At 55.8% G+C, this 25,209-nt stretch overlaps 1 protein-coding gene across 9 annotated transcripts; it reads left to right on the forward strand.

Moving 5' to 3' along the window:
* Positions 1 to 1,803: 1,803 nt before the first annotated feature.
* SLC8B1 (solute carrier family 8 member B1) lies at positions 1,804 to 23,582 on the forward strand. Of its 9 annotated transcripts, XM_045534760.1 has the most exons (18): positions 1,804 to 1,925; positions 2,326 to 2,517; positions 3,638 to 3,888; positions 7,313 to 7,441; positions 11,505 to 11,657; positions 11,750 to 11,802; positions 11,948 to 12,005; positions 12,142 to 12,247; positions 12,327 to 12,494; positions 13,225 to 13,332; positions 14,984 to 15,043; positions 15,139 to 15,266; positions 15,970 to 16,111; positions 17,108 to 17,229; positions 19,041 to 19,194; positions 19,955 to 20,035; positions 21,436 to 21,500; positions 22,540 to 23,582. In XM_045534760.1, exons 3-18 carry the CDS (start codon positions 3,733 to 3,735, stop codon positions 22,735 to 22,737), a joined length of 1,881 nt encoding a protein of 626 aa, XP_045390716.1. In that variant the 5' UTR covers positions 1,804 to 1,925; positions 2,326 to 2,517; positions 3,638 to 3,732; the 3' UTR covers positions 22,738 to 23,582. The 9 variants fall into 9 exon arrangements, with proteins under 9 accessions (XP_045390716.1, XP_045390715.1, XP_045390717.1 ...); XM_045534759.1 differs by lacking the exon at positions 2,326 to 2,517; XM_045534761.1 differs by lacking the exon at positions 2,326 to 2,517 and having other exon boundaries at positions 22,627 to 23,582.
* Positions 23,583 to 25,209: the final 1,627 nt, after the last annotated feature.

Here is a 25,209-nt window from a genome sequence, read left to right on the forward strand (position 1 = left end):
GAAAGGGCCATCGGCATTTTCATCAGCCAGACAGGGTAGGGCAATGGTTAGCAGCGTGAAAGTTGATTGTACAAATGGGATCATTCTTGTCACACCCAACTGCATCACAGTTAAGGGGACCAGGCGGTGGGCGGGGGGAAGCACTTGGGGACCCATAGCACCTGCTCTAAGAATTACATTTTCCACAAGCCCAGCTGGGGAAAGTGCCTGTTGTAACCTGAAACCCGTTTTATCTGACAGCTCCTGAAATACCCTGCTGCAACTCTGCGAGCAGTTTTACCGCCACTGTCACTCACCCAGAAGAGCTTCCAGCTTCCCAAACCTTCACTAGTGCTGCTGGACTTTCTGGAAAAACAAAACATAACATTTTGCCTTTTTATAAAGCCTCCAACTTTGTCTTTGTTCTATGGGCACGCCAAAGACAGCAGTCTGTGTGTGTATGCCAACACGGCCCTTCTTGCCTCCCATGCAAAACGCTAAGTTTAGAGATTTGTCTCCACATCTTTATTTTGCCTTTGACAGGAGCATGCAGTTGGAGATTCAGACAGGCTTAGGTTCAAATCCCAGCTGCATAATTTGCTGGCTGTGTGACCTTAGGAAAGTGACGTGACCTCTCTGAGCCTGGAAGAAATGGAAGCCTCTCTTGCTCACGGCTGCAGACAAAGTGCAGATTCACGCCTAGGGGGTCTTGGCCGGTCCACCTGCCCCTGGCTCCCATCCAAGGCTCCTCCCGTTCCAGCCAGTTTTTGAGGTCCCCGCCATCCAAGGCCACCGGCCAGGCTGAAAAGCACCCAGAGCCCGCTCAGTGCTAGGTAGGGTCCCACTGTTGTGACAGCATTGCCCCAGTGCATGGCCTTTGACCCCACGCTGAAGTGCAGTGGTGCAATCATAGCTCCTTGTAACCTCGAACTCCTGGCCTCAAGTGATCCTCCCACCTCAGCCTCCCCCAATGCTGGGATTACAGGCATGAGCCACCACACCCAGCCCATTTATTTGATTTTTATTAATACAAATACCAAGCACTGTGCTATGGGTTCTTTACATATGTAATCCAATGAATCCTCACCCTATAGGTGCTGTTTTGTTTTTTTTTTTTTTTTGAGAGAGAGTCTCACTCCGTTGCCCAGGCTAGAGTGCCGTGGCGTCAGCCTAGCTCACAGCAACCTCAAACTCCTGGGCTCAAGGGATCCTCCTGCCTCAGCCTCCTGAGTAGCTAGGACTACAGGCATAGGCCACTGCACCCAGCTACTTTTTTATAGAGACGGGGGTGAGGCGGGTAGGGGAGGGTCTTGCTATGTTGCCCAGGCTGGTCTGGAACTCCTGGCCTCAAGCCTCGGCCTCCCAAACTGCTGCAATTACAGTCGTGAGCCACTGTGCCTGGCCCGTATTCTTTTAAAATTGATGCTGCTAGAGGGGAATGCTGAACCCAGTTAGCACCTAACATGGAGGCATTTCAGGCAGGACAGACAATATTCGTGGATAGCACGGGGCTTTCTCCACCTGGGGGTCTTCTTGGCTACTCCTCACCATTCATTCCCAGAAGCAGTTTGACACCCTCGTGCCCTCCCCACCCTCGGGAATTGACTCTCCCGGTTTCGCCCTCTAACTATCCGTCTACTCACAGACAGCGGGACGGAAAGGCGGACGGAGTGCCTTGGAAGAACCTCGGGTCCTGCCCCGGGAGCCTGTGCCTTTAAGGGAAGGGGCGGGGCGAGCCGCGGGGCGGGGCCGGGGCGAGCCGCGGGGCGTGGCCGGGGCGTGGCCGGGGGCGTGGCCGGGCGGGGCGAGCCGGGCGGGCGCAGGACCAGCTGGGTGCGAGCCGGGGCGCTGCAGCAGGCGGGGCGCCCGGCGGGCGGGGATCGGGAAGGCCGCGAGGCCCGGCCGAGTCGAGGTTCCGAGTCTGCGTGTCCCAGGCCCGGCCCGAGGTAAGAAGAGCCCCCGCCCGCGCGGGCGCCAACGGAGGACCCGGGCACCCCGACTTCAGCCCCTCAGCACCCGTCCCGCTGGGAAACAGCACGGAGATGTTCCCGGGGTCTCGTCCCTAGAAAGCGCAGCCCCGATTTCCCGCCCCTGCCCCTTCCCATCGGGTCTGCAGACCTTCCGAGCGCTGGGCACGGGTACGGGCATACAGGAGGCGTTCCATAAATGCTCACTATTGAATAAGTAAAAGAATTTGGCGGCTAGGAGAGAGGAGACTCGTGCTGATCCTCGTGTGCTGGGGACACGAGGGGCATGAGTATTTATTGAGCTCTTACTGTTTTATGATGAGCATTTATTGATCTCTTACTGTATGGCCCCTCGGCCGCATTTGTGTCCATTTTACAGACGAGCAATCAGAGGCTCAGAGAGGTGAAGTGACCACCCCAAGGCTGCACAGATAGTAAGTGACTGAGACGAATAGGAGACTGGAAGTGTCTGGTTTCAAGTCGGTGCCAAGCAGCGTAGCGAGTAGCACGGGCTGCACTTGAGTCGTTCAGAACCACAGAAAAGAGAAGGGCCCTGCCTTCGTGTCAGCAGGTGAGGGACCGCTGCTGGGACAGGCGCCCTTCTGTGTCCCCCTGTCCTCCTCCTCCCCTCCCCTCAGGCTGCCAGGACGTTGAGAAATGTCTCTGCAAAGACTTACAATAAAACAACGTTGTTTTATGGGCTTTAGTTTTCCTGGTTGCAAAAATAAAACATACTCATCACAGAACGTGTAAAAAAGCCAAAAGAAGAAGTTCAGTTTGCCCAGGGCTTTTATTTTCCCTTCAGTTTAATTTCTTTGGAAGAAATCGAAGCCACTGTTGCCCTGGTGTTGAGGGAAGAGGCAGTTGCTAGAGACCAGCCCAGCTCTGCTGCTAAGGGGCTGTGTGACTCTGAGCAATTCACTTCCCCCTGGGCCTCGATTTCCCCATCGAAAGAGCCGTTGGCTTCGTGACCTCTTTGCTGTGTGCCTTGGGCAGGTTACCTCACTCCTCTGAGCCCCACTGTCCCCTCTGTAGGGCGGGGACAATAAAATCTCCAGAATTGTTCTGAGGACTGGATTAGGGAGGCGTGGTGCAGTGGCTGAGAGTGAGGAAACAGGCCTGGGTTCACCTCACTGTGCCTCAGTTTGCTCATCTGTAAAATGGGAATAATAATAGTAGCCACCCCCCCCTCAGCCTGTTGTGGGAATTAAATGAGGTCATCCGCCTAAAGTGCTTGGTTTCTTACAACACACAGAACAACAGCATTGCTCAGTAGGCTCCTTACCACGTGCCAGGCTAGACTCGCTAGGTCTCAAACTGGTGGCCCAGAGGCCAAGTCCCCCCCTAGGGCTGTGCTTTCTTTGTTTTGAGAGGCCTTGCCTGGTCCTCACCACTGCGCCTTCCCGTATTTATCTCACCCATCTGGCCCCAGAGGCAGGAGTCTCTGAATCCGGTCTGAAGTCCCTCGTCCCTTCCAGCCCTGACGTCCTGGTGTCGGGCTGGGGCACATCTGGTGTGCGTGCCGGGCCAGCACAGCCCTGGCTCCCCCATGTGACTCCACGCAGACTGTGTTTCCCCGTCAGCTTTCCTTTGCTGGGGGAGGAGGGAGGGCAGCTCCTTAGCTGAAAAAAATTTTCAGGCCCTTCTTGCTGGGTCTGGGGGTCTTCAGTGACGCTGTCCCCCCTTCTCAGCTCTACCCTGCAGGTCACTGGAGCCGCCAGCCGTTAGCAACTGAACTACTGCAGAAGGGGAAGTGGACGGTGAGGCCCAGGCCCCGTGGGGGCCGATGGCCGGCAGATGGCTGCGTCCGTGCCCGGTGCAGGGTTTGCTCTGTGTGCCGCTGCTGGTGGAGACGGTGTCTGGGGCCAGGGGCCTGTCCACAGGGGCCCACGTTAGCCCCCAGTTCCCAGCCTTAGGTGTGCACCAGACCCCCGTAGAAGACGTGAGTATCCAGGCAGGAAGCCGGGGTTGAGTGGGGGTGTATGCCTCCAAGTGACAAATATTTATTGAGCACCTAGTATGCACCAGGCACTGGCTGAACCCTGGGATTGACCAGGGGACAATATGCACAAAAATCACTGCCGCCAGGGAGCTCCTTGTCTCCTGGGCAGACAGATAAAGAGGTAAACATGAATTTCAGGTGGTGGTGTGCCTAGTGCGCTGAGAACAAGAGATAAAATGATATGGGAGGAGGGTGTGAGCATTTCCAACTGTTTCAGATTGGGTGGTCGCAGGTGGCTTCTGTGAGGAAGTGATCTTTGAGCCAAGGCCCTGAATGGAGAGAGGAAGCCACCTACATAGACATCTGGGGCGTGTGCATTCCAGGCAAAGGGAACAGCAAGTGCAAAGGCCCTGCGGCACGAGCAAGCTTAGTGTGTTTTTGGAACAGCATGGCTGGAACAGGGGACGTCAGGGGAAGAACATTAAGCGAGGAAGATGGTCAGATTACAAAAGGCTTTATAGGATGAGGCTAGGAGGTGAGAATTGTTTTATGACAGTGGGAAGCCAGTGGAGGTTTTCAAGCAGAGGAGTGTCACAATCTGATCTTTCTGGCTGCTCTGGGGAGAATGGATTGAGAGGGGACAGGGCGGTGGCAGGGAGACCAGTGGGGAGGTTCCAGCAGCCACCCAGGTGAGCCATGGTGGGTGTAGAGGATGGGAACGAAGAGGTGGGATTTGGAATAAACGTTGGAGGCACAGTGAGCAGGACGTACTGATGGCGGGGTGTGGTGGTGGGACAAGGAGAGGAGTCACACATGGCGCCAGGTTTCTGGGCTGTCCGGCCGAGGGTCTGGTGTTGCCATTTGAGTGGGGACCGCAGAGGGTGGGGTGTTGAGCACGCTGGGGTCAGAGGCACGGAGGCTTCCTCCCAGGCCAGGGAGCGTATGGGCCCCGCAGACAGGTGACAGGGAGCCTGGATCATTCCACGATGACGTCTGTAAGGGGAGGAGAGGTGACAGAGTGAAAGAATGAAGGCAGAGGACTGTCCGAGATGACCCCCAGAGGCCGCTCCAGCTGCAAAGGGCTGGAGTTCTCGCCACGGGTTTTTTTGGCAGGGATCCCAAACTCAGACTGATGGCTGAGAGCGTTTAGGGCCCCACGACTTTATGAGGCTGCAGAGAGCCTTCACGTGCACACTAAGGCAGGCGAACGGGCACTTAAGCCCATTTTACAGACGGGAAAGTGGTTTGTGGTTTGTGCAATTATAAAATCGAGTGCTGCCTCTCGGGGTGTGCTCCCTGGGGCCGGGAAAGCTGGGTGGTGTGTGACTTGTGCCAGATAATCTCTGTGCCCAACTCGCCAAATCCTCCCCCAGACCCCGGGGGCGGGTGTGATTATCTCTGTGCTATGGATGAGGATGCTGAGGTTCAGGGAGGTGAGGGAGGCCGTGAGGGGAGTGGCGGAGCCGGAGTGTGAACTCGTGGCTGCCTCAGGCCGAATCCTTTCCCCTCCACTCCCCCAGCTCCCAGGACAGACAGGCGCGGCTACCCTTCTAGAAGTTCCCCACTGTCCAGGGAGGCTGCAGGCTGGGAAAGGCCTTTGTGAGCAGTGGTTCGTGCCACAAGTGTTTATTGAGCACCTACTATGTGCCAGGACCGGTGTCATGGCTGGAGGTATAGCAGGGAGCAGGTAGATGGTCCCTGCCCTCATGGAGCTTCCACTCTAGTGTGGGACACGGATGAGAAGCAAGTCAACAGATGAATTCACAGGATACTTCCTTAGTGGAGAGTAAAACAGAAGGCAGAACAGGGGGAAGGGAGGAAGAGAGATGAGGAAGAGGCCCCTGCTTTCCCTCAGGCTGCCAGGGAAGGCCTCTCCGAGGAGGTGACATTTTGACCAAGACCTGAATGGCTTAGGAAGCTCTGGGGGAGAAGCAGTCTGGGCAGAGGGAACAGCAGATGCAAAGGCCCTGGGGCAGGAACAGCATGGCATGTTTCACAAACAGAGTGGCTGGAACAGTGAGCAAGGGGGTGGGTGGGGGGATAAGGCAGGAGGTATAACGGGCCAGATCACATGGGGCCCTGTGGGCCGCTGCACACTTGGGCTGTTAGTAGGAGTAAGATGGGAGCCATGGGAGGAGTTAGAGCACAGGAGCGTTGTTCTAGAAAAAAAGTCCTTCTTAGAACAGATGTGACAAGAATGGTACGTGGTCAAAACAAGCTGAACCTTTGGGGCTGACCCTTGGAGTGAGGAGGGAGCCACAACAGTAGGTGCAGGGAGCTCAGTTTTCCCTTCTGGAAAAGGGAGTAATTAAAGCTAATTTTACGGAGCGCTGACTGTGCATGAGGCGCTCTTCTGAGCACATGCGTTACCTTATTCAGTCCCTCATCTCAGGTCAGCACCGCAGCCCGCGGGTCAAATCTAGTGACTGCTGGCTAAGGACTCAGGAGTCAGCCCAGGAGCTAAGAATGGTTTTATATTTTCAAACGGTTGTGGGGAAAAAAGAACGCTACTGCACGACACATGAAACTCATATGAAACTCAAATTTCGGTGTCCAGAAATACAGTTTTGTCGGGACACAGCTGATTCATTTACGCATTGTGGGCAGTTGCTTTTTCACACTACAGTAAGAGTCGAGTGGCCCGCGGAGGAATATATATATTTGGCCCTTTATAGAAAGAGTTTGCCAAACCCCTGCCTCATTTTATAGAGGAGGAAACTAGAGCACAGAGGAGTTAAGTGACTTGTCCAAAGTCACACAGCCGTAAAGTGGGGAGCCAGGATGTGAACCCAGTCAGCGTGCTTCAGAGCCCTGGGCTCGCGACCACGGCACCACCCGGCCTTGCTGAGCAGCTGCCGCAAGACCGAGGGGCGTTTGGGAGACGCCGGTGAGTTTTCTGCTCCTGGGTTGACATCCTGGTGGCAGACGCGCGATTCTCCCCATCCAGCGTCTGCGCCTTTGGAAACTTGCGCCTTTTGGGCCTGGCTGCAGGTAGCAGCATCTGGGGAGGGGCCTCTAGCTTATAAAAGCCCAGGCCTTTCTTGATGGGTGTAACTAACAAAACGGAAAAGTTTTAAGTGTGCTCCGTTGATGTCCTAGTTGTGTCACTGCATGGCTTCTTCATGGAGTCCGTGGACTGTGTCCCTGTATTAGAATGCAGAAGAGGTAACCAAAAATATGTGGCCCCAAGGTGACAGTGGCCAGACAGGTTTGATAAAGACCGTGCTAAAGATGAGGAAATCAAGGCCTAGAGACACCAAGCGGCTTGCTGAATGTCACGCCGCAATGCCGCAGCAACATCCGCTCAGCTGTCCCTGTCCTCCACGCCAGTCCTCCCGGCACAGGGTTGAAAGCTGGCGGCCCAGGGGCCAAATCAGGTGCATGGACTTGTCTGGCCGCTGCGGTTTCTTTTCTTTTTTTGCAGGGTGGAGGGGTGGTTTTTGGCTTTACGACTCGACTGCCCTTCGGCAGGGCCTGCACCTGCCAGTCCACCGCGGTTCTCAGCGGCCTCTGCGGTTTTCGACGTCTGTATGCTGTGCCAGGCCCCCGAGGCGTGAGTTTGCAACCCTTTCCTGTCCAGCCCGAGCACCGCTCCAGGTTTCCTGGGATGGAGTTGGTGACTCAGGAAGGAGGCTGGGAAGGGACTGGGAGGGGAGAGAAAAGTCACCCACCCCAGACTCAGAGCGACACCCCCTTAACGCCGCCACGCCTGGGCAGAGAGCTGAGGACAGGTCCTGGGGGACCCGGGGGGCGGGGCGGAGGGATGTCTGGCTGGGGGCCGGATGTGGCAGGCTGCGCTGGAATAGGATTCTGAGGCCAGATTTGGGGAGCCGCCCTACTGACTCACTCTGCTGTCACAGAGATGGAGCCACCGGGAGGGCAGGAAGTCGGGAAGAGGACAGGAAGAGGCGGGTGCCTCTGCCCGGCTGGGCAGTTCCCCCGGGAGCTTCGGCTAGTGACTTTCAGGCAGAGCTGACACTGAAACCACCTTGCTGTGGTCGGCTGTGTGCCCTTGGACAAGTCACTTTGCCTCTCTGTGCCTCCGTTTTCTCACCTGTGAAGTGGAAACAATGGTGCCAATCCCCTAGTTCTCTTATGAAGACAAGTGAATGAGATGATGCCCAGTACAGTGTGTGGCGAAACATGGATGAGGACCTACTATGTGCCAGGCACCATGAGAGACTTTCGGTGGGGTCAGGGGGCAGATGTTAAACAATCCTATGACCCTGTAGACAGCTGGGTGATTTCAAAACATGGTCAGTGCTTAGAAGGAGAAGACTGGGGGTGATGAGAGCTTATAACAACTGGAGGGGTCCAGCCTAGGCTGGGAGTAGTCAAGGAGGGCTGCCTGGAGGAGGCATCTTGGGAACTAAGAATTAGCAGATGAATGTGGATTAGCCAGGGGGAAAGGAGTGGTGAACCAGCAGGAACAGCATGTGCAGAAGGTGGACCAAGGCCAGGAGGGTCTGGGCAATGCAGGACCGGACAGCTGACCAGACTGACGAGGGCAGAGCACAGCAGGGACAAAAGGGGGCAAAGGAGGGCTCTTCAGCAGCTGGAGGAGGGACATTTTTAAAAGAACCTTCTGGTAAGATTGGAGGTGGGGAGGCCAGACGGGAACCTCTACAGTTGTTCTCTGTACTGGTACAGGTGGAAGGAAGGGATGAATTCAAGTATTTAAGAGATAAAAATTAAAAACTTAGATGATAATATCGCCGCTGATATTTACTGAACACCTACTAGGTGCTGATTCCGCTATTTGAGCTCCATCTTCCTCATCCCATCCTTACCCATGGCATGTGGGTGTCATCGTCCCCATTGTTCAGAGGAGAAAACTGAGGTTAATTTACTTGCCCAAGGTCACCTGCCTAGAAGGACTAAAATTAGGTTGCAACCTAATTTTAGGCAGTTTCATTATCGAGAGCTCAGCGCGGGCAGCTGTTCCACCCCCCAGTGCTATTGCTGCTGCTGCTGTTCTCTGCAGAAGAGGAAGTGGTTGTAGGCAGCCTGCCTGGTTCCCTGGGTCCCCATCCAGCGTCCTCCCTTCTTGGCTGCCCCCCCCCCTTGGCTGGGGCCCTGGGGTGACATTTTCTCCCTGGGAAATTCCTGAGCCCCAGCAGAGCCGCAGGCCTGGGCTTAGGGGCCAGGCTAAACCACCCCCCTTCCCGGTATGGAGGGAGCCCAGCCTGACTTACGGTTTTGGGTGGGAGCTGGGGGCTGCGGAGGCAGGAGGGGGTCTCAGAGCAGAAAACTGGGACGTTCATCTGCATTTTCTTGGTGGGACTAGTTGCTGGAAATTCCCAGGCCTGAGTTGGGATGCACACACCAAACGCTCCAACCTCAGGTGCAAACTTTTTCTGTGAAAGTCCAGATAGTGAACACTTTTGGCTCTGTAGGCCACACGGTCTCTGCAACTGATCGCTCTGTCCTTGCAGCGCCAAAGCAGTGGCAGACAGTACGTAAATGAATGGGCGTGGCTGTGCCCCAGCAAATAATTATGGGTCTTTGAATTCTATACAATTTTATGTCTCATGAAATAGTCTTCCCTTGATGTATGTTTTCCAACCATTTAAAACTGTAAAAATTATCTTGGCTCACAGTCTATGCAAAACCAGGTGGTGCGCTGGATTTGGCCCCAGGGCCAAAGCTTACCCATCTGTTAAATGGGAATCATTTCCTTTGCCTTGCAATAGTGTCGTAAAGGCTGCACAAAAGCATTTTGTCATCCAGGCAGTCGTTAACACACATGTATTAAGCCCCTACTGTGGGGCCGGCTCAGGGCAAATGCAAAGAAATGCAGACAAAAAAAATTCGGTAAACGGGGAAATGAACAGAATACCGATTGTGATCACTGCTGTGAAGGTAGAAGAGTGAGTGGTGTGACAAAAGGGGGTGGGAGGAATAAGTACTTTCTGGGGAGGGTCTCTGAGGAGGGAAGGTTTGCACACCTGTAATCACGTTTGTTTCCTTCATCAATGGGGTTGGTATAATTACTCCCATTTTACAGATGGGGAAACTGAGGCTCAAAGAGGGGAAGTGAATTGCTATAGATGTAGCTATAGATGTATCCTCCTGCCTCAGCCTCCTGAGTGGCTGGGACTACAGGTACAAGCCACCCCACCTGGCTAATTTTTTAATTTTTTGTAGAGACAGGGGTCTTACTATATTGCCCAGGCTTGTCTTGAACTCCTGGCCTCAAGTAACCTTCCCAAAGTGCTGGGATTATAGGCATGCAGTATGAAGCTGGCTTCCTTCTCCAACTTTTTGTTCAAAAGCTTTGTCAATACTAGCTCACACGCTTTAGGATGGCTACAATCAAAAATAAATGACAACAGGCTGGGCGCAGTGGCTCACGCCTGTAATCCTAGCACTCTGGGAGGCCGAGGCGGGTGGATTGCTCGAGGTCAGGAGTTCGAGACCAGCCTGAGCAAGAGCGAGACCCCGTCTCTACTAAAAAATAGAAAGAAATGATCTGGCCAACTAAAATATATACATAGAAAAAATTAGCCGGGCATGGTGGCGCATGCCCGTAGTCCCAGCTACTCGGGAGGCTGAGGCAGGAGGATCGCTTGAGCCCAGGAGTCTGAGGTTGCTGTGAGCTAGCCTGACGCCATGGCACTCACTCTAGCCTGGGCAACAAAGTGAGACTGTGTCTCAAAAAAAAAAAAAAAAAAATGACAACAAAAAACAAACAAAAAAACCAGACTAGGATACCTTCTGACTCAGCAGTTTTCACTTCCAGAATTCTCTCTGGCAAAATACTCTCACGTGTTCTCAGAGAGTCATGTGTAAGGAAGTTCGTTGCTGGTTATACGGAAAAATGACACACCTAAACACCTACCAGCAGGGAGATGGTTGCCTCGGTCATATATCACCCGGAGTATGAAACATTCCGCTGCTGTTAACGACCTGCAGTGAGGCTGCGAGTGTGCTGGGCCTCTAGAGCCTGGAGCTGCCTGGGTTCCAACCCTCACTTTCCCATTGAGTGGACCCTGGGACATTGTCTCAATCTCCTTGTCTGTATAATGGGCACAGTAATAGTACCTTCCTCACGGGATTGATGTGCAGATTAATTGATATGCATTTTAAGCTCCTAGCACTGCTCCTGGCATGTAAAACTCACTCAGTATGTTTTGATTTATATTATACGTTTTAATGTATATTATTAATATATATATGTTAAATGGTAAAAGTAAATTGCAAAAGCAAGAGATTTAGGATGGACCCATTTCTGTAAAACAAAACAAACTGTATAACAGGGTATGTAAACAAATGTAATTGAACGGAGAAATGTCTGTAAGGATGTGCTTCAAACTGATTACGGTGGGATCAGCAGGGAGAGGTGGGATTAGGGAGGGTAGGGATGACAAGGGGGGAATTTAGAAATCTTTATATATAATTTAAAAACAAACAAACAAACATGTATTCATGAGTTACTTGTGTTAGGTTCAAATACAAGTTTATTTTTAAAAATAAAAGTGCACAGTTGGCACCAGGAGGGCATTGGGGGCTCGGAGACCAGGCTGAAGGGAGGTGATGTTTAGCTGCTTAGATGGGCCTGGTCCAGTCACCCTCGGGGGCCCTGCCCGTGATGTGTCCCACCTCCCTTCCTGCAGTGTCGCGACGTGTGTGCCCGGAATGCCTCTGACCGCTGTAACTTCATCCGGACCAACCCCGACTGCCGCAGCGAAGGGGGCTACTTGGACTACCTGGAAGGCATCTTCTGCCACTTCCCTCCCGCCCTCCTCCCTCTGGCTGTCACCCTCTACGTGAGGCCCTGCCCTGGGGGAGCTGGGGAGGGGCGCTGGTGGCCCAGGCTGGACATTTACCTGCACCGTCTCCCCCTGGCTCCCCCACCCAGGTTTTCTGGCTGTTTTACCTGTTTCTGATCCTGGCAGTCACCGCGGAGAAGTTGTGAGTCTGGCCGCGGGCTCAGGTCCAGCCTATAGATGGGAACACGGAGTCCCGGGAGGCTGACATCCGTGAGCCTCGGTCTGGGGACGGATTCGGCAGGGGCCAGTCCCTGTGGGGGGGACTTACCATCTGCTTTTCTCCCTAGTTTCTGCCCCAACTTGTCGGCCATTTCCACCACCCTCAAGCTGTCCCACAACGTGGCAGTATCCTTCTGTCCAGGTGCTGCACCTGGCGGGGGGGACAGTGGGGAGGGTTGGGATGGGGGCGGCTATTGGCCCAGGAAAGGCCCAGGAGAGCTATGGCCGCCGCACTGACCCCTCCTTGACATGCTGTCCCCATGGTGTCACCTTCCTGGCCTTCGGGAATGGCGCACCCGATATCTTCAGTGCCCTGGTGGCTTTCTCGGACCCACGCACAGCCGGCCTGGCCCTCGGGGCGCTGTTTGGTGAGAGCAGCCCCGGCTGGGTGGGGTGGGTGGCAGGAGGGGGCGCGGGGGCGGCTGAGCCCTGGCACCCTCTCCCCAGGCGCGGGCGTGCTGGTGACCACGGTGGTGGCTGGAGGCATCGCCATCCTGCACCCCTTCACGGCCGCGTCCAGGCCCTTCCTCAGGGACATCATTTTCTACATGGTGGCCGTGTTCCTGACCTTCACCATGCTCTTCCGTGGCAGGGTCACGCTGCCGTGGGCCCTGGGTGAGCGGCTGTGGGCTGGGGCAGGCACCGGGGCTGACAGGTGGGGGGCGACAGGAACGGTGGCCCGCGGCGGGGGGTTGGTTTGAGTCTCAATGGCAGAAACCCGACTCAAGCCGGCTTGAGCGAAAAAGGGAACATGGTTCAGGGCAGAGCCGGGGTTGGGGGCAGGTGGTGGTGTTCAACAGTGTCACAGTTTCCAATTTTAACAAGCAGTGCAGCTGGGATGCCCACCTGGGCCACCAGGGTTCTGGCAGCAAACATGGTGCATTCAGGTGGCTCAGGGGGAATGAATGGAGGGACAGTTGCACAGAGGAATGAGGAAGCCAGTGAGGGACAGAGATGCTGAGATACCCAGGAACCCATGACAGTGGGAGCCGTCAGCTCCCCGAACCCCATGGTGCAGGGGGATGGGGTGCAGGGGGATGGGGTGCCGGAGTCCAGTGCCCAGCGTGAGCTACGGTCCCACAGGGTCACAGAGACGCGGACCCACAGCACTTGGATAAGGGCTGGGGATCGCTCTGTGTGCCCGGCTTGACTTCTGTGATGGCAACGGAGACGGCAGGAAGGTGGCCCTGGAAGGCAGGAGCAGGACTGGGGGTGCTCGAGGGGATGGCGTTGACCTGCTGGTCCCAGGCTGGGCCACCACGCACCAGTGACAGGACCGCCCGCCCTCGGTCTCTGGGCCTGCAGCCGGGGCGCCGCGTGGTGACGGCCTGCGCCCCGTGTGCAGGTTACCTGGGCCTGTACGTGTTCTATGTGCTCACTGTGATTCTCTGCACCTGGATCTACCGACGACAACGGAGACGGTCCCTGGCCTACTCAGTGCCGGTGACTCCGGGTAAGGGTCTGCAGGAAGCCCCCAAGACAGGACCTGCGGGGACTGAGCACCTCTGTGCCCTTCACGCTCCCTCTTGTCTCCTGAGGCCATTGCCACCGTCCCCACCGAGCCCGTGTCCTCCTCATGCCTCTCCACTCGTTCCACCAAGGCGGTTCATCCCTCCACGCTGGGCCTTGGGGCTTCCTCGTGCCCGCGTGTCCAAGTCCACTGTCTTCCCCGTGCTGTTGCCAGGGCCATGTGCCTGAGAACTGTCACATGCCTTCATGTTTCCCGCCACCCTTGGGGTAAAATCCAGACACGTTCGTGTACACAAATACACGCACACACACATGTGCAAATATATATACAACACACACATGCACAAATGCACGGCACTCATACATATACTGCAACACGCACACATATACAAATACACAACATACATAAATGAATACACACATCTACATATAAATACACACACGCACACACATACACCGCACACATGCACACGGAGATGTATTCATTCTGTGCTTACCCCCTGCTGGGCACACATCCTCTCAGTACCACTCCTTTGAGGGAGGGGCTATTACTGTCCCCATTTTATGGATGAGGAAACAGGCTCAGGAAGATCAAGGCCAGAGAGCTGGGGAGGGGCAGAGCTAGGACTCTAACCCTGGGTCCCAAACCTAGACCTCAGGCCACTCCTCTACCTACAGTGCCAGGAGTCACAATTGCTACAAACCATTCTGTCATTAATTTGTTTTATATGTCTGTCTATTAGCCTGTGAGTTTCCGCTCATATCCCCAGGGCCGTGGCATAGAGCAGGTGCTGGTGACTCCTCCTCCAGGAAGTCTGCCATGATTTTTCTTCCTCTCTCTTCTTTGGCAACCAAGCTTCCAGAGTTCAGCACACATCCCCCCGTGCTGTCTTCTAGACCTGTCATAGCTCATTAGGCTGGAATGAAACAGGAAAAGTGAGGCCTGGAGAAGGCCCCAAGATCACAGAGACAGAATTAGGGCTAGAACTGACTCAAGGAAGACATTTTCCTTTTAGCCTACTCTGTTTTTTTTGGAGACAGAGTCTCGCTCTCTCACCCTGGGTAGAGTGCAGTGGAATCCTCACAGCTCACTGCCTCAGCCTCCCAAGTAGCCGGGACTACAGGCGTGGCTAATTTTTCTATTTTTCATAGAGACAGGGTTTCGCTCTTGCTCAGGCTGGTCTTAACCTCCTGCGCTCAAGCGAGCCTCCTGCCTCGGCCTCCCAGGGTGCTAGGATCACAGGCGTGAGCCGCCTCGCCCAGCCTAGGCCACGCTTCCTGGGTCCCCGGCCTATCAACATTCCAGGGGACCCCTGTGAAGAGATTCCGACTGCAAAAAAACAATAGTGTGGGCTTCAAATTCCGAAAAGTACACCGAAGTCAGATGTTTGAATTATGTCTTCAAACGCCCTTATTAAATGCAGCGTTACAGCTGCATCCTCACGTGGAAAACGTTTGGCGGGTGGGACTTTCTCGCTGTGTAAGGGTTCCCGGGCACGCGCGGGATGGCTGCAAAATCCGAAGTGTAGAGGGCGTGGACACCCGCACCCTTAGAGCTGCCCTGTCCCGGGGTGCCCTCCCCCGGAACGGCTCTGGAAGGCTCTGGACCCTCTAGCTGGGCCTCTCTCCTGCAGAGGTCCTCTCGGATTCCGAGGAGGACGGAGCGTCCTCTAATACCAACAGCTACGACTACGGTGAGTGCAATGCCCCGTGCCCAGCCTGGAGGGGGCGTCCCAGGGGAGAGGGTTTCCTGGAGACACACCTCCCCACCCTCCACCCCTGCACACAGGGGATGAATACCGGCCGCTGTTGTACCGGGAGACCACGGCCGTGATCCTGGCCCGCGCCCTCAACCCCCTGGATCTCAGGCAGTGGAGAAGCAAGTCCGCGTACTGGAGAGCCCTCAAGGTGTTCAAGGTAGGAGCGGGGCGGGAGCCAGGCTCAGGGCTTCATGACAGCGGGTGGTCGCGCCACCCTCTCCAGCTCCCTGAGCCGGAGGGCCCGGGGACTGCTGAGACCCGCTCAGAATAGGCGACTGGGGACTTGATGGGGAAAGCGGGTCCTAGAGCTTGGCTGATGGAGGCAGGAGAGTGTCTGCCTGGGGACAGTGACACAGGAGGAGGGGACCACGCCAGACGGGGTAAGGGTGGGCAGCTGGGGCTGGGGTGAGGGAGCGGGTCGAAGTGAGAACAAGACTGAGTTTTTCTGATCCCCCGCCACTTCCCTGGGTGCAGACGTCTAGACCCGAGCAGGAGTGCCCGGGCTGGTTGACGTGAGATACGGCGGCTATGGCCGCCTTCCACGACCCTGGCCAAAAAAATCAGGAGTCTGGCCTCACACCCCTTACACGCTCTTCCTGGAGACAACCTGGAAACTTCCAATGTGTATATATGTCAGGGTTCCTCAGTCCCAGGGGCAACAAATAATGAACTATATCTGCTCCCCACAGTGGCTCTGGCTGTGTCATGACCTTGGGCAAGTCACTCTCTGAGCCTCAGTTTCCTCTACTGTAAAACGGGGATAACAATACAGTGCCTTGAGTCACTGAGGTCACCGGTGTGTGGCCAGCCGGGACTCAGCCGTCCCCGCCCACACCCTCCCTCCTTTGCCCGCCCGACAGCTGCCCGTGGAGTTCCTGCTGCTCCTCACCGTCCCCGTCGTGGACCCGGACAGGGACGATCGGAACTGGAAACGGCCCCTCAACTGTCTACACCTGGTCATCAGCCCCCTGGTCCTCGTCCTGACCCTGCAGTCGGGGGTCTGTGAGTGTCCCCTCCCCCGGGCCAGCCCCCCCTCCCCCTCCCCACGTTCTGGAGTTTTCTTCCCAACCCCACCAGGGGTTCCAGCGGCAGAATCCTGGACATACAGCAGGTGCTTGTTATGTGTCACTCCAGCCTGGGTGACAGAGTGAGACCCCATCTTAAACAAAAGCAAACCACTGAGCTCACATCCTCAGTGTCCCCCGCACCCCAGTCACCTCCTAAAATTCCTCCAGCGCGGGCCTGGCTGATACAGAGAAAGGGCTTCTCGCCCAGGTGTCTGGTCCCAAAGCCGGCGCTGTAGGTAAAAATCACATTATTAAAAAAAAATCGCATTCTGTCAAAATTGCCCCCCTGCGAAGAACAAAAGGAAAGCCTTGATGCCCGTATCTGGGCACTCGACCATTCATGGCCTGAAGGCCAGTATCCACTCTCTACTGTGGTGTGCAGGGAATTCTAGAGCATTCTTCCTGCCTGTAGGGTTGGTTCCTCCCATAGTGGTTTAATACGAAGCCTCTGGAAGCTCCATGACTTGTTAACGGGTTGGATGGAGGGGTGCACGTACCGAGAGAGCAGGTGGGGGGCCTGTCAGTGGGCTCGTCTCCGGGAGCCGCGCGCATCCATCCGAAGCGTGTGGGTGATGAGTGCTGTGTGCTGTGGAGGCGGGAGAGGGGAATGGCGGAGAGTGGGTCTTAGCCCTCCACCCCAGTTCCGCAACACAAGCCTGCACAGAGGTTTTTGTGTGTCTGTCGTTTCTTTCACGTGTGACAAGCTTGAGGGCGGGGCCTGTGTTTTTGATTTTTTTCTCCTCTGGAAGCACCTCAGACAGGGCTGGGCACACAGCAGGTATTTGCCTCATGTCCAAACAGTGGATCGTGAGTGGGTTTTGTGTGCGGGTCTCAGCTCCCAGGCCCCCTCGGTCATTCTGGGGGGGCATCCAGGAGGAGGTGGCGAGCTGAAGCCGAGACAGTGCCAGCTCCCTTTCTTGTCCCGCTGCAGATGGCGTCTACGAGATCGGCGGTCTCTTTCCCGTCTGGGCCGTGGTGGTGATCACAGGCACAGCCTTGGCTTCCGTGACCTTCTTTGCCACATCCAACCGCAGGCCCCCCAGGCTTCACTGGGTGAGCGTCCCGAGCCCCGAGCTGGGCGGGAGGCTGAGCTCTCCCAGGCGGACGTGCTGTCTGTCCGCACCTCTGGGACAGATTGACCAGTGATTACTTCCCACGATGACAGGTTACCTGAAACTTTAAGGCCACCTTTGAGGGTTTTTCTATCTGTTCAGGGTTCTCTCTCTCTTTTTTTTTTTTTTTTGGCAATAGCTTTATTTTGTCGAGATGCAATTCACATACCACACAATCCACCCATTTAAAGTGTACAATTCAATGTTTTTTATTATATTCACAGACTTGTGCAACCGTCACTACAATCAGTTATAAAGCATTTCACATCCCAAAAAAGAAAGCTCCCAGCCATTAGTGTCACGCCCCATTTCCCTCCTGCCCCAGGCCCTGGCAGCCTCGACTCCACTGTCCGTCTCTGTGGGTTTGCCCATCACGGACACTTCATGTAAATAGAATCATACATACCTGGTGTTTGTGACTGGTTTCTTTCACTTAGCATGATGTTGTCGAGGCTCATCCATGTCGTAGCTTGTGTCAGGGCTTCGTTCCTTCCTGTGGCTGAATAATATTCCATGTGTGGCTAGAACACCTGTGTATCCATTCTCCTGGGGATGGCCGTTTGGTTTGTTTGTACTTTTTGGCTGTTCTGAATAACGCCGCTGCGGACATCCGCGTAAACGTTTTTGTGTGGAAATGTGCTTTCATTTCTCTTGGGTATTTTACTAGAAGTAGAATCGCTTGGTCAAATAGTAACTGTGTGTTTAACTTTTTGAGGAACTGGTGGCCTGTTTTCTGTCACACTAAGGAAGCACGAGGTTTTTAATGATGACAATCTTGCTGTCTTTTTCTATTCTCTCTAGTCTGCACACTCTAAGGAATTCTTAGGCAGCTTGTCCAGAGACTTTTCCTTCAAAAGGTGACTTAAATTTTTCATTTCTTACCACTTATTGAAAATTTTTGTTTTATTTTTAGAAACTCTGAATGAATGTACCAGCACAAAGGTTGAATCTTCAGCAAATTGATCATTTAGGGAAGTGGTCTTTTATTATTTAGGGAAAATTGTCTTTTATTATTGATTGATTGATTGACAGAATCTCACTCTTCTGCCCAGGCTAGAGTGCAGTGGCATCGTCACAGCCCACTGTGACCTCAAACTCCTGGGTTCAAGCGATCCTCCTGCCTCAGCCTCCCGAGTAGCTGGGACTACAGGGTCTCACTCTTGCTCAGGCTGGTCTGGAACTCCTGGCCTCAAGCAGTTCTCCAACCTCAGCCTCCCAGAGTGCTAAGATTACAGGCGTGAGCCACGATGCCCGGCCAAATTTTATATTTTTTGAAACACCAATATATACTACAATATGGATGAAACTTGAAAATATTATGCTGAAAGAAGACAGTAACAAAAGAGCACATATTGTATAATTCCACTTATATGAAATGCCCATAATGAGCAAATCCTTGGAGACAGCAAGTAGAGGTTGCTAGAGCTCGGGAGGGGGGAATGGGGAGTGACTGCTGAGGGGCGCAGGGTTACTTTTCGGGGTGATGGGCAGGATTGGGCTCATAGACTGGAAATCTGATAAAAGCTATGATGAACTCTTCCTTTCCCAACAAAGTGATAAAACTGAACTAACGTTTTATTGAGTGCTTACTGCGTGCAGGCACTAGTTGTATATATTATAAAACTCGTTTTATGCTCACAACAACCTCATGAGGTAGATACTGTCACGATCCCATTTCACAGGTGAGGAGCTGAGGCCCTGTCCCTGCTGGGGGCCGGCCTTGGTCCTATCCGTATACCATTCCCTCCGTAGCTCTTTGCTTTCCTGGGCTTCCTGACCAGCGCCCTGTGGATCAACGCGGCCGCCACAGAGGTCGTGAACATCTTGCGGTCCCTGGGCGTGGTCTTCCGGCTGAGCAACACTGTCCTGGGGCTCACACTGCTGGCGTGGGGGAACAGCATCGGAGGTGACTCAGGGCTGGGTGGGGTTCTGGGGTGAGGGCAGCCATGTTGGAGTTCTTTGCTCCCCCAGCCAGAGTTGCATCTGAGCAGGATTGTGCAGAGTGTCTGCCCTTGGCACGTGCTTGGTGTCCACTGTCATTTTGGAGTGACCGTCATTGGGCTTTGGGATGAGATGGCCTAGACTGCACCTGGACCAGGAAACTCTACAGAGGCCCCTGCCTCTTCCCCGCTCTCTGATGTGGGGATACTCAGTGACTCCCCAGAGTTCAGGCAGGACGTGGAGTCCATTGCAGCCAACCATGCTTGATGTATACATGAGTATGTGACATGTGCACGCATTCATACATACACATATACTTACATACACCCTTCTCTAGCTGCAGCAGCCAGGTAAGGTTGGCCAGGTTGTGCACTGTACAAGAGCATCCAGCCAAGGTGGGAGGGGCACTAAAATCTAGCCCTCTTTCTACTGACCTTTTGGGGTACCTTTTTCTAATTTACACAGAGGTGCTGTGCATGCTAGCAGCAAATGGGACCTGGGTGAAAAATTGGTAGCAGCATGTCATACTATACCCACAGAGTTGCTCCTGGTGGGAAAGAGTGGGGTAAAAGGAATGAAGGAGGGAACCGTGTCTCACAGGATGCTGTGGCCTTTCACAGTGTTTGTTGCCTGAATCGCTGTGGGTGAGAACGAAGGTGCGAATGACCAAGGAGGGCCAGGGGGAAGCTACTCCCCACTCAGGACCCCCTCTTGTTTCCATGCAGATGTCTTCTCAGATTTCACACTGGCTCGCCAGGGCTACCCGCGGATGGCATTCTCGGCCTGTTTTGGTGGCATCATCTTCAGTATCCTTTGTGGGGCCGACCACAGCCCCAGCACTGGCTCTGGGAGCCAGGGGTCCCCACCCTCTGGGATTGGTTCTCGGTGTGACACCTTGGGCAGGTGTCGTGGCTGCTGGAGCCTCAGGCTCCTCATCTGTAAAATGGGGATATTGAGTGCACTAACCGCACAGGTTGTTGTAAGGATGCAGTGAGCTGAACGGAACCCTTGGCACCTGGTGAGCGCCCGGGGCATGCAGCTGTCATCGCTGCTGGCCCGGTGCTCTTATCCGCAGATGCCCGCGCGGTGAGCCATGGTGCCCCAGGGAAGACCCTCTTTCTCTCGCTTACAAGGACCTGTCATGGTCTATGTCAGGGGTTGGCAAACTTTTTCTTAAAAGGCCAGAGAGTGAATATTTTAGACTCAGTCATGGAATCTTTTTTGCAACTACTCAAAAGTCTGCTGTTGCAGTGCAAACACAGGCATAGACAATTCATAGACGAATGGGTGCGGCTCTGTTCCAGTATGACTTTATAAAAGCGGGTAGCGAGCCAGATTGGGCCAGAGGGCTGTTGTTTGCCAACCCCTGGTCTATAGCAGGAAGGACAGGTACAGCCAGCTTGGGGCCGCGAAGAAGAAAGGGTTTGGAAACCAGATGGGCGTAGGTTCCAGCTCTAGGGCCACCGCCACCGCCACGGCCACCCCATGCCGGCTGTGTGGCCTGAGGGCTTTGTGCACATGCCACACTCTCCGAACCTCAGCCACCTCCTTTGTAAATTACACACGGGTGGGGGAAGGTGGAAGGTGAGGTAAGCACCAGACGGTGCCCGGCACGTGGCAGACATTCAGCAAGCGGAGGATATTGCTGGTTGCTAAATACAGTCATATCGTCACAAAGCACCTCCCTCCAGGCTACATGTCCCTCCAATGCCAGGGCCTTACGGTGAGCTGGTCCCAGGCTGAGCAGGTCCCTTGGTGGCCCTTTTATGCCCACCGAGACCTGCTCCTGGCTTGTGGACTGAGGCCTCTCCTGACCTCTCTCTCAGGTTGGGAGCCCTGAGTGACCCCTCGAGATGGCCTTGCTCATGCTCCATCGCCTGTTAACTCACAGGGCTGTCACCTCACCTCACCTGGCCTCAGTTTCTCCATCTACTGAGTGCTTACAGGCGCTAAGCATTTCTAGCACCTTCGCCAATCCTTGCAGACTGAGTGCGGAATGTACACTCGACATCCATCTTTTTGAGGCACCCAAACCCATAGGGTCTCAGACAGGAGCAGCAGGGGAGTTGGGCACAGATCGTAAAGAAAGCCGAGCTCCTTCTTGCTGTGGCGTCCCCAGCCCCCGGGTAGCGGCCAGTAGGAGGGACGGGCCGGGTGGTTGGCTCGCGGGCAGACCGTTCAGCGGAGCGTCCTGAGCTGGCTGCAGACATCCTCGTGGGCGTGGGGCTGGGCTGCCTGCTGCAGATCACCCGGAGCCACACGGAGGTGAAGGTGAGTGGCCGGACAGTTCTGGGGGGGCCTCAGTGTAGCGCCACCCCCCCATCCTCTTCAGCCCTCTGGCCCCAGAGAGCGTCCACATCCCACAAGTCTGATTTGTCGACTATTTTGAAAATAGTCTGCATATTGGATTGAAAAAAATGTATTCTTTGCAAGTTCATGGAATAAGAGGTAGCTTGGGAGGAAGGGGAGGAAGGCCCTGGGTTTGGGTCCTGGTCCCATCACTTAAGTCTCTTGATGTGTGACTTCGAGTGAGTTAGCACATCTCTGGGCCTCAGTTTCCTCCCCTGTGAACTGGGGCTGCTGGCACCTCCCAGGCTTCCTGGAGAGGCACGCGGGGCCAGGCTGAATCCTGTATCCTAGCGCTGCCCACGGCGGGGGCTGGGATGAAAGAGATCAGAGATGCCATCTACTGAAGACAGCCCCAGACTGGGCAGCCCAACAGATTTGGGTCTGCGACATGCTTGGGCTGGCAGAGCTTCTCAGACACGCTTAAGAATTTCCTGGGGGCACGTGAGCCCTCCTGCCCCACGTGTCGCAGGGCGCTGGGGTCTGGGAATCTGCATTCTTAACACGCTCCGCGGGCCCGGGCAGGTAATACAAGGGCTGCACTTGAGGAACTGTTCTTAACAAGAGGGTCGAAAACGCAAGACACCTAGGGCCGGGCAGGGAACAGAAACGTGTGGGTGATCCAGGTGGGCCTCGTGTGGCCGGAGAGTCCAGGTTTTCTAGAGAAGAAATCAAGAATCCTAAGGTGAAGTTTTTCTATTCGAAAATATCGCACAGGGCGAACCAAACCCTGCGCAAGGCAGGGTGGGGGCCCCAGCCACAAGGCGGCAGCCCCCCAAATGGTCGGAAGAGCAGGTTCTCTTTCCCTGCTGCTTCGGAGCCTGGAAACTTCTGGGGCCATGCCTGGGTCGCCTCAGAAGTGGCCTGCCAGCCACACGGTGTCCTCAAACGTGAACCTGTTGGCGGCCGGCAGGGCAGGGGGCAGTGGCGGGCAGTGCCCCAGCTCTCGCCTTGTCCCCCGCAGCTGGAGCCGGACGGGCTACTGGCGTGGGTCCTGGCTGGCGCGCTGGGGCTCAGCCTGGCCTTCTCCCTGGTGGCCGTCCCCCTGCAGTGCTTCCAGCTCAGCAAGGTCTACGGCTTCTGCCTGCTCCTTTTCTACCTGAACTTCCTTGTCGTGGCCCTGCTCACTGAATTCGGAGTGATCCACTTGCGAAGCCTGTGACGGAGGCCGCCTGGGGGTGCGGGGTCGCTGCAGGGCAGATGGGAGCCCCACGGCCTCCTGCGAGGGGGGGACTGGGGACCGGAGCAACTTCGGCAGAGCCCGTGCCGTGAGTGGCTCCCGCGGGTGGCTCTCGCCACTTGCTGGCCTGAAGTCGCTGCTGTGAGCAGGGAGAACTGCTCTGGGGAAGGCGGGTTGGGGAAGGGGGTGGCCGGCTGCCTTCCAGGCCGTGCTGGGACACCCTGAAGGGTCAGGGCTGGGGACACCTGCGGAGACGCAGGCTCTGCCCGTCCCCCTCACTGGGCTCCAGGCCTTCTGGCGCCACCTCCTCAGGGTGCAAGTGGCTGCCCAACCCCGACTCAGAGAATCAGGGTGACAGGGACCCCCGGGCCTTGGGCCACCGAGGGCTGAGCTCTAGAGCTGCACCAGCTGACACAGAATTTGAGATAACCTAATTTTCAACTTCTTGAAAGTTGTCATGTTAATAGAGCCCAAAGCAGGTGCAACTAACAGCAATGTATGTCACTGAACCCACTGCCCCCCAACCCCCTGCCAGCCCGTGCCACGCGGGCCGGCCCTAGACTCTCCCTCTCCCACGCTGCCCCTGGCTGTCCAGACTCTGTGCCCGGGCCCTTGGGAGTCCCCAGCTGCAAACCAGGAGTCAGTTTGTGCCCTGTGCCTACCTCGGGGGAGCCCTGGGCTGGGGCTCCCTGGTGCCTTCCTGCTGCCACGCAGTGACCCCGCCTTCGAAATAAGCCACCCCAGTCTGCCCAGTTGCCTTACGCGGGTGAAAAGAAGGGATTCAGCTGTCTTGTTTCCAAATAAAAAATGATGAACTGTTTCACGAATATAGTAGCTAGCACAGTCCCGCTCTTTCCAGTTCTTACCCGGGGCCGGGGCGGCCAGGCTGGGGTGGGGCTGAGGAGCGTCGGGAGCCGCCGTGGGTGGGACCTCCCCTCCCCCCACGGTACCCGAAGCCACGCGAGTCGAGCAGCAGCAGCCACGTTTACAAAGCAGAGGCTCTTTTATTAATATGCCAGAAATCCAGAGACACAGTGGGTTTTCTAGGTAGCAAATCCCATGTACAAAACCTTACAGCGTCGCTCCCGCGATCCGTACAAAATGATTGTCCTCGAGGTGTGGCGTAAGGCTGGGGGAGGGGAGGGGGGTGAGGAGGCGGCACCAGGCACCGTCCCCCGACAGCGCCTTCGTGTCGGGCAGGGTCACAGTGCCGTTGCCACCACTGCCGAGCTATGACCCTGGCCGTCAGCGAGTGTCACTTGGGGGCACTCTGCCGTGACGGGGAGGGTGAGAGGGCATCTGTGCTTGGTCACATCCCGGTGCCCTCAGAGCTCTCAGCCTGGGTGACCCCTGTTCCCTGCTTGGTGGGCAAGTTTGAGTGTTAACTTGGTGGGGCCCCGGGTGGCCCCGCGGGGATGGCTGTCCTTAGCCTCCGTGACAAGGGAGCCTCCCACTGGCTGGAGCCTGGCCCGTCAGCCCTGTTGCCACTTGCATTTGTCCTGTCTGGACCCAAACCAGGCCCTTCCCAGGGCAGGCTGGGCACATGGCTGAGTTAACTCACTCTGAACGGGGCTGCGACCCCACCCGTCCTGCAAGCGGCTGTCGCTTGTGGGGGCCTCAGCTCCCCTGGGCTGCTGGCAGCAGAGGAAGGGACTCGCACGGGGCAGCTGCGTGGGTCAGCGGACTCGGCGCCCGCCTTCAGGAGCTGCCCTTGACCCTTACTGCCGCCATGCCCATTCCAATACACAAAAGCTAAAAGGCACCCAGTTGTGCAAATAAAGTTCCTTCTCCGGGGAGGGGAAGGGGTTCTGGCCCGGGGCTCGGTGCCGAGCTCCCGCGATGGCTGCTGGCCCTCCAGAGATGAAGGGGACAACGTCAGTCTCCTGACTCCACGTGGGACTCACAGTGGTTCTCCATGATTTGTCGTTTTCCCAAAGGGCTGTGCTTTAAAAACAGAAACACCCACCACTGCTCCCCTGGCGAGGGGAGAGCTGGGCCGTACCGGCTGTGGGTCCAGCTGGGCCCTGGCGGTGCCCGGGGAGGAGCGGGGGGGCTGGGTGCTGCTCCCCTGGGGTCAGGCTCTGCCCCGCCCGCTCTGTGGCCAGAGAAAGGATGAGGCCAGAGGGAGCCTCTGTCCACCACCTTCTGAAGTCACAAGCAGCAGTCCCTGGAAAGCTGGGGTTGGCCCAGAATGTCCACCAGTGACAGCTTCCCCACCCACTCCACACCCTCCCTCCGCTGCCTCTGCTCCTGCGGCTCAGGAGAGCTGAACCAAAGCCACTTCTGCTCTGCCCCTGCTTCTGCAGCCACCACCGCCCCCGTCACCACGACTGGCAACCCTGACGGCCTGCTGCAGACTTGAGCGCCCATCCTTCCTTGACCACGCTGGGACAGCATCTAAAACTCCATGAGGTGCCGGGAATTTGGTTAACTGAGCGTTCATCGGAACCTCCT

The sequence above is a fragment of the Lemur catta genome, chromosome 21 (genome assembly GCF_020740605.2).
Source record: "Lemur catta isolate mLemCat1 chromosome 21, mLemCat1.pri, whole genome shotgun sequence".
NCBI classification, from domain to species: domain Eukaryota; kingdom Metazoa; phylum Chordata; class Mammalia; order Primates; family Lemuridae; genus Lemur; species Lemur catta.

What these genes read in the sequence shown, in the direction of transcription:
- SLC8B1 (XM_045534760.1), top strand. Translation starts at nt 3,733, where the DNA reads ATGGCCGGCAGATGGCTGCGTCCGTGCCCGGTGCAGGGTTTGCTCTGT. An exon ending in CTGTGCCAGGCCCCCGAGGC is followed by an intron (nt 7,442 to 11,504) that starts GTGAGTTTGCAA and finishes CCCTTCCTGCAG; the next exon opens with TGTCGCGACGTGTGTGCCCG. An exon ending in GGAGCCACACGGAGGTGAAG is followed by an intron (nt 21,501 to 22,539) that starts GTGAGTGGCCGG and finishes TGTCCCCCGCAG; the next exon opens with CTGGAGCCGGACGGGCTACT.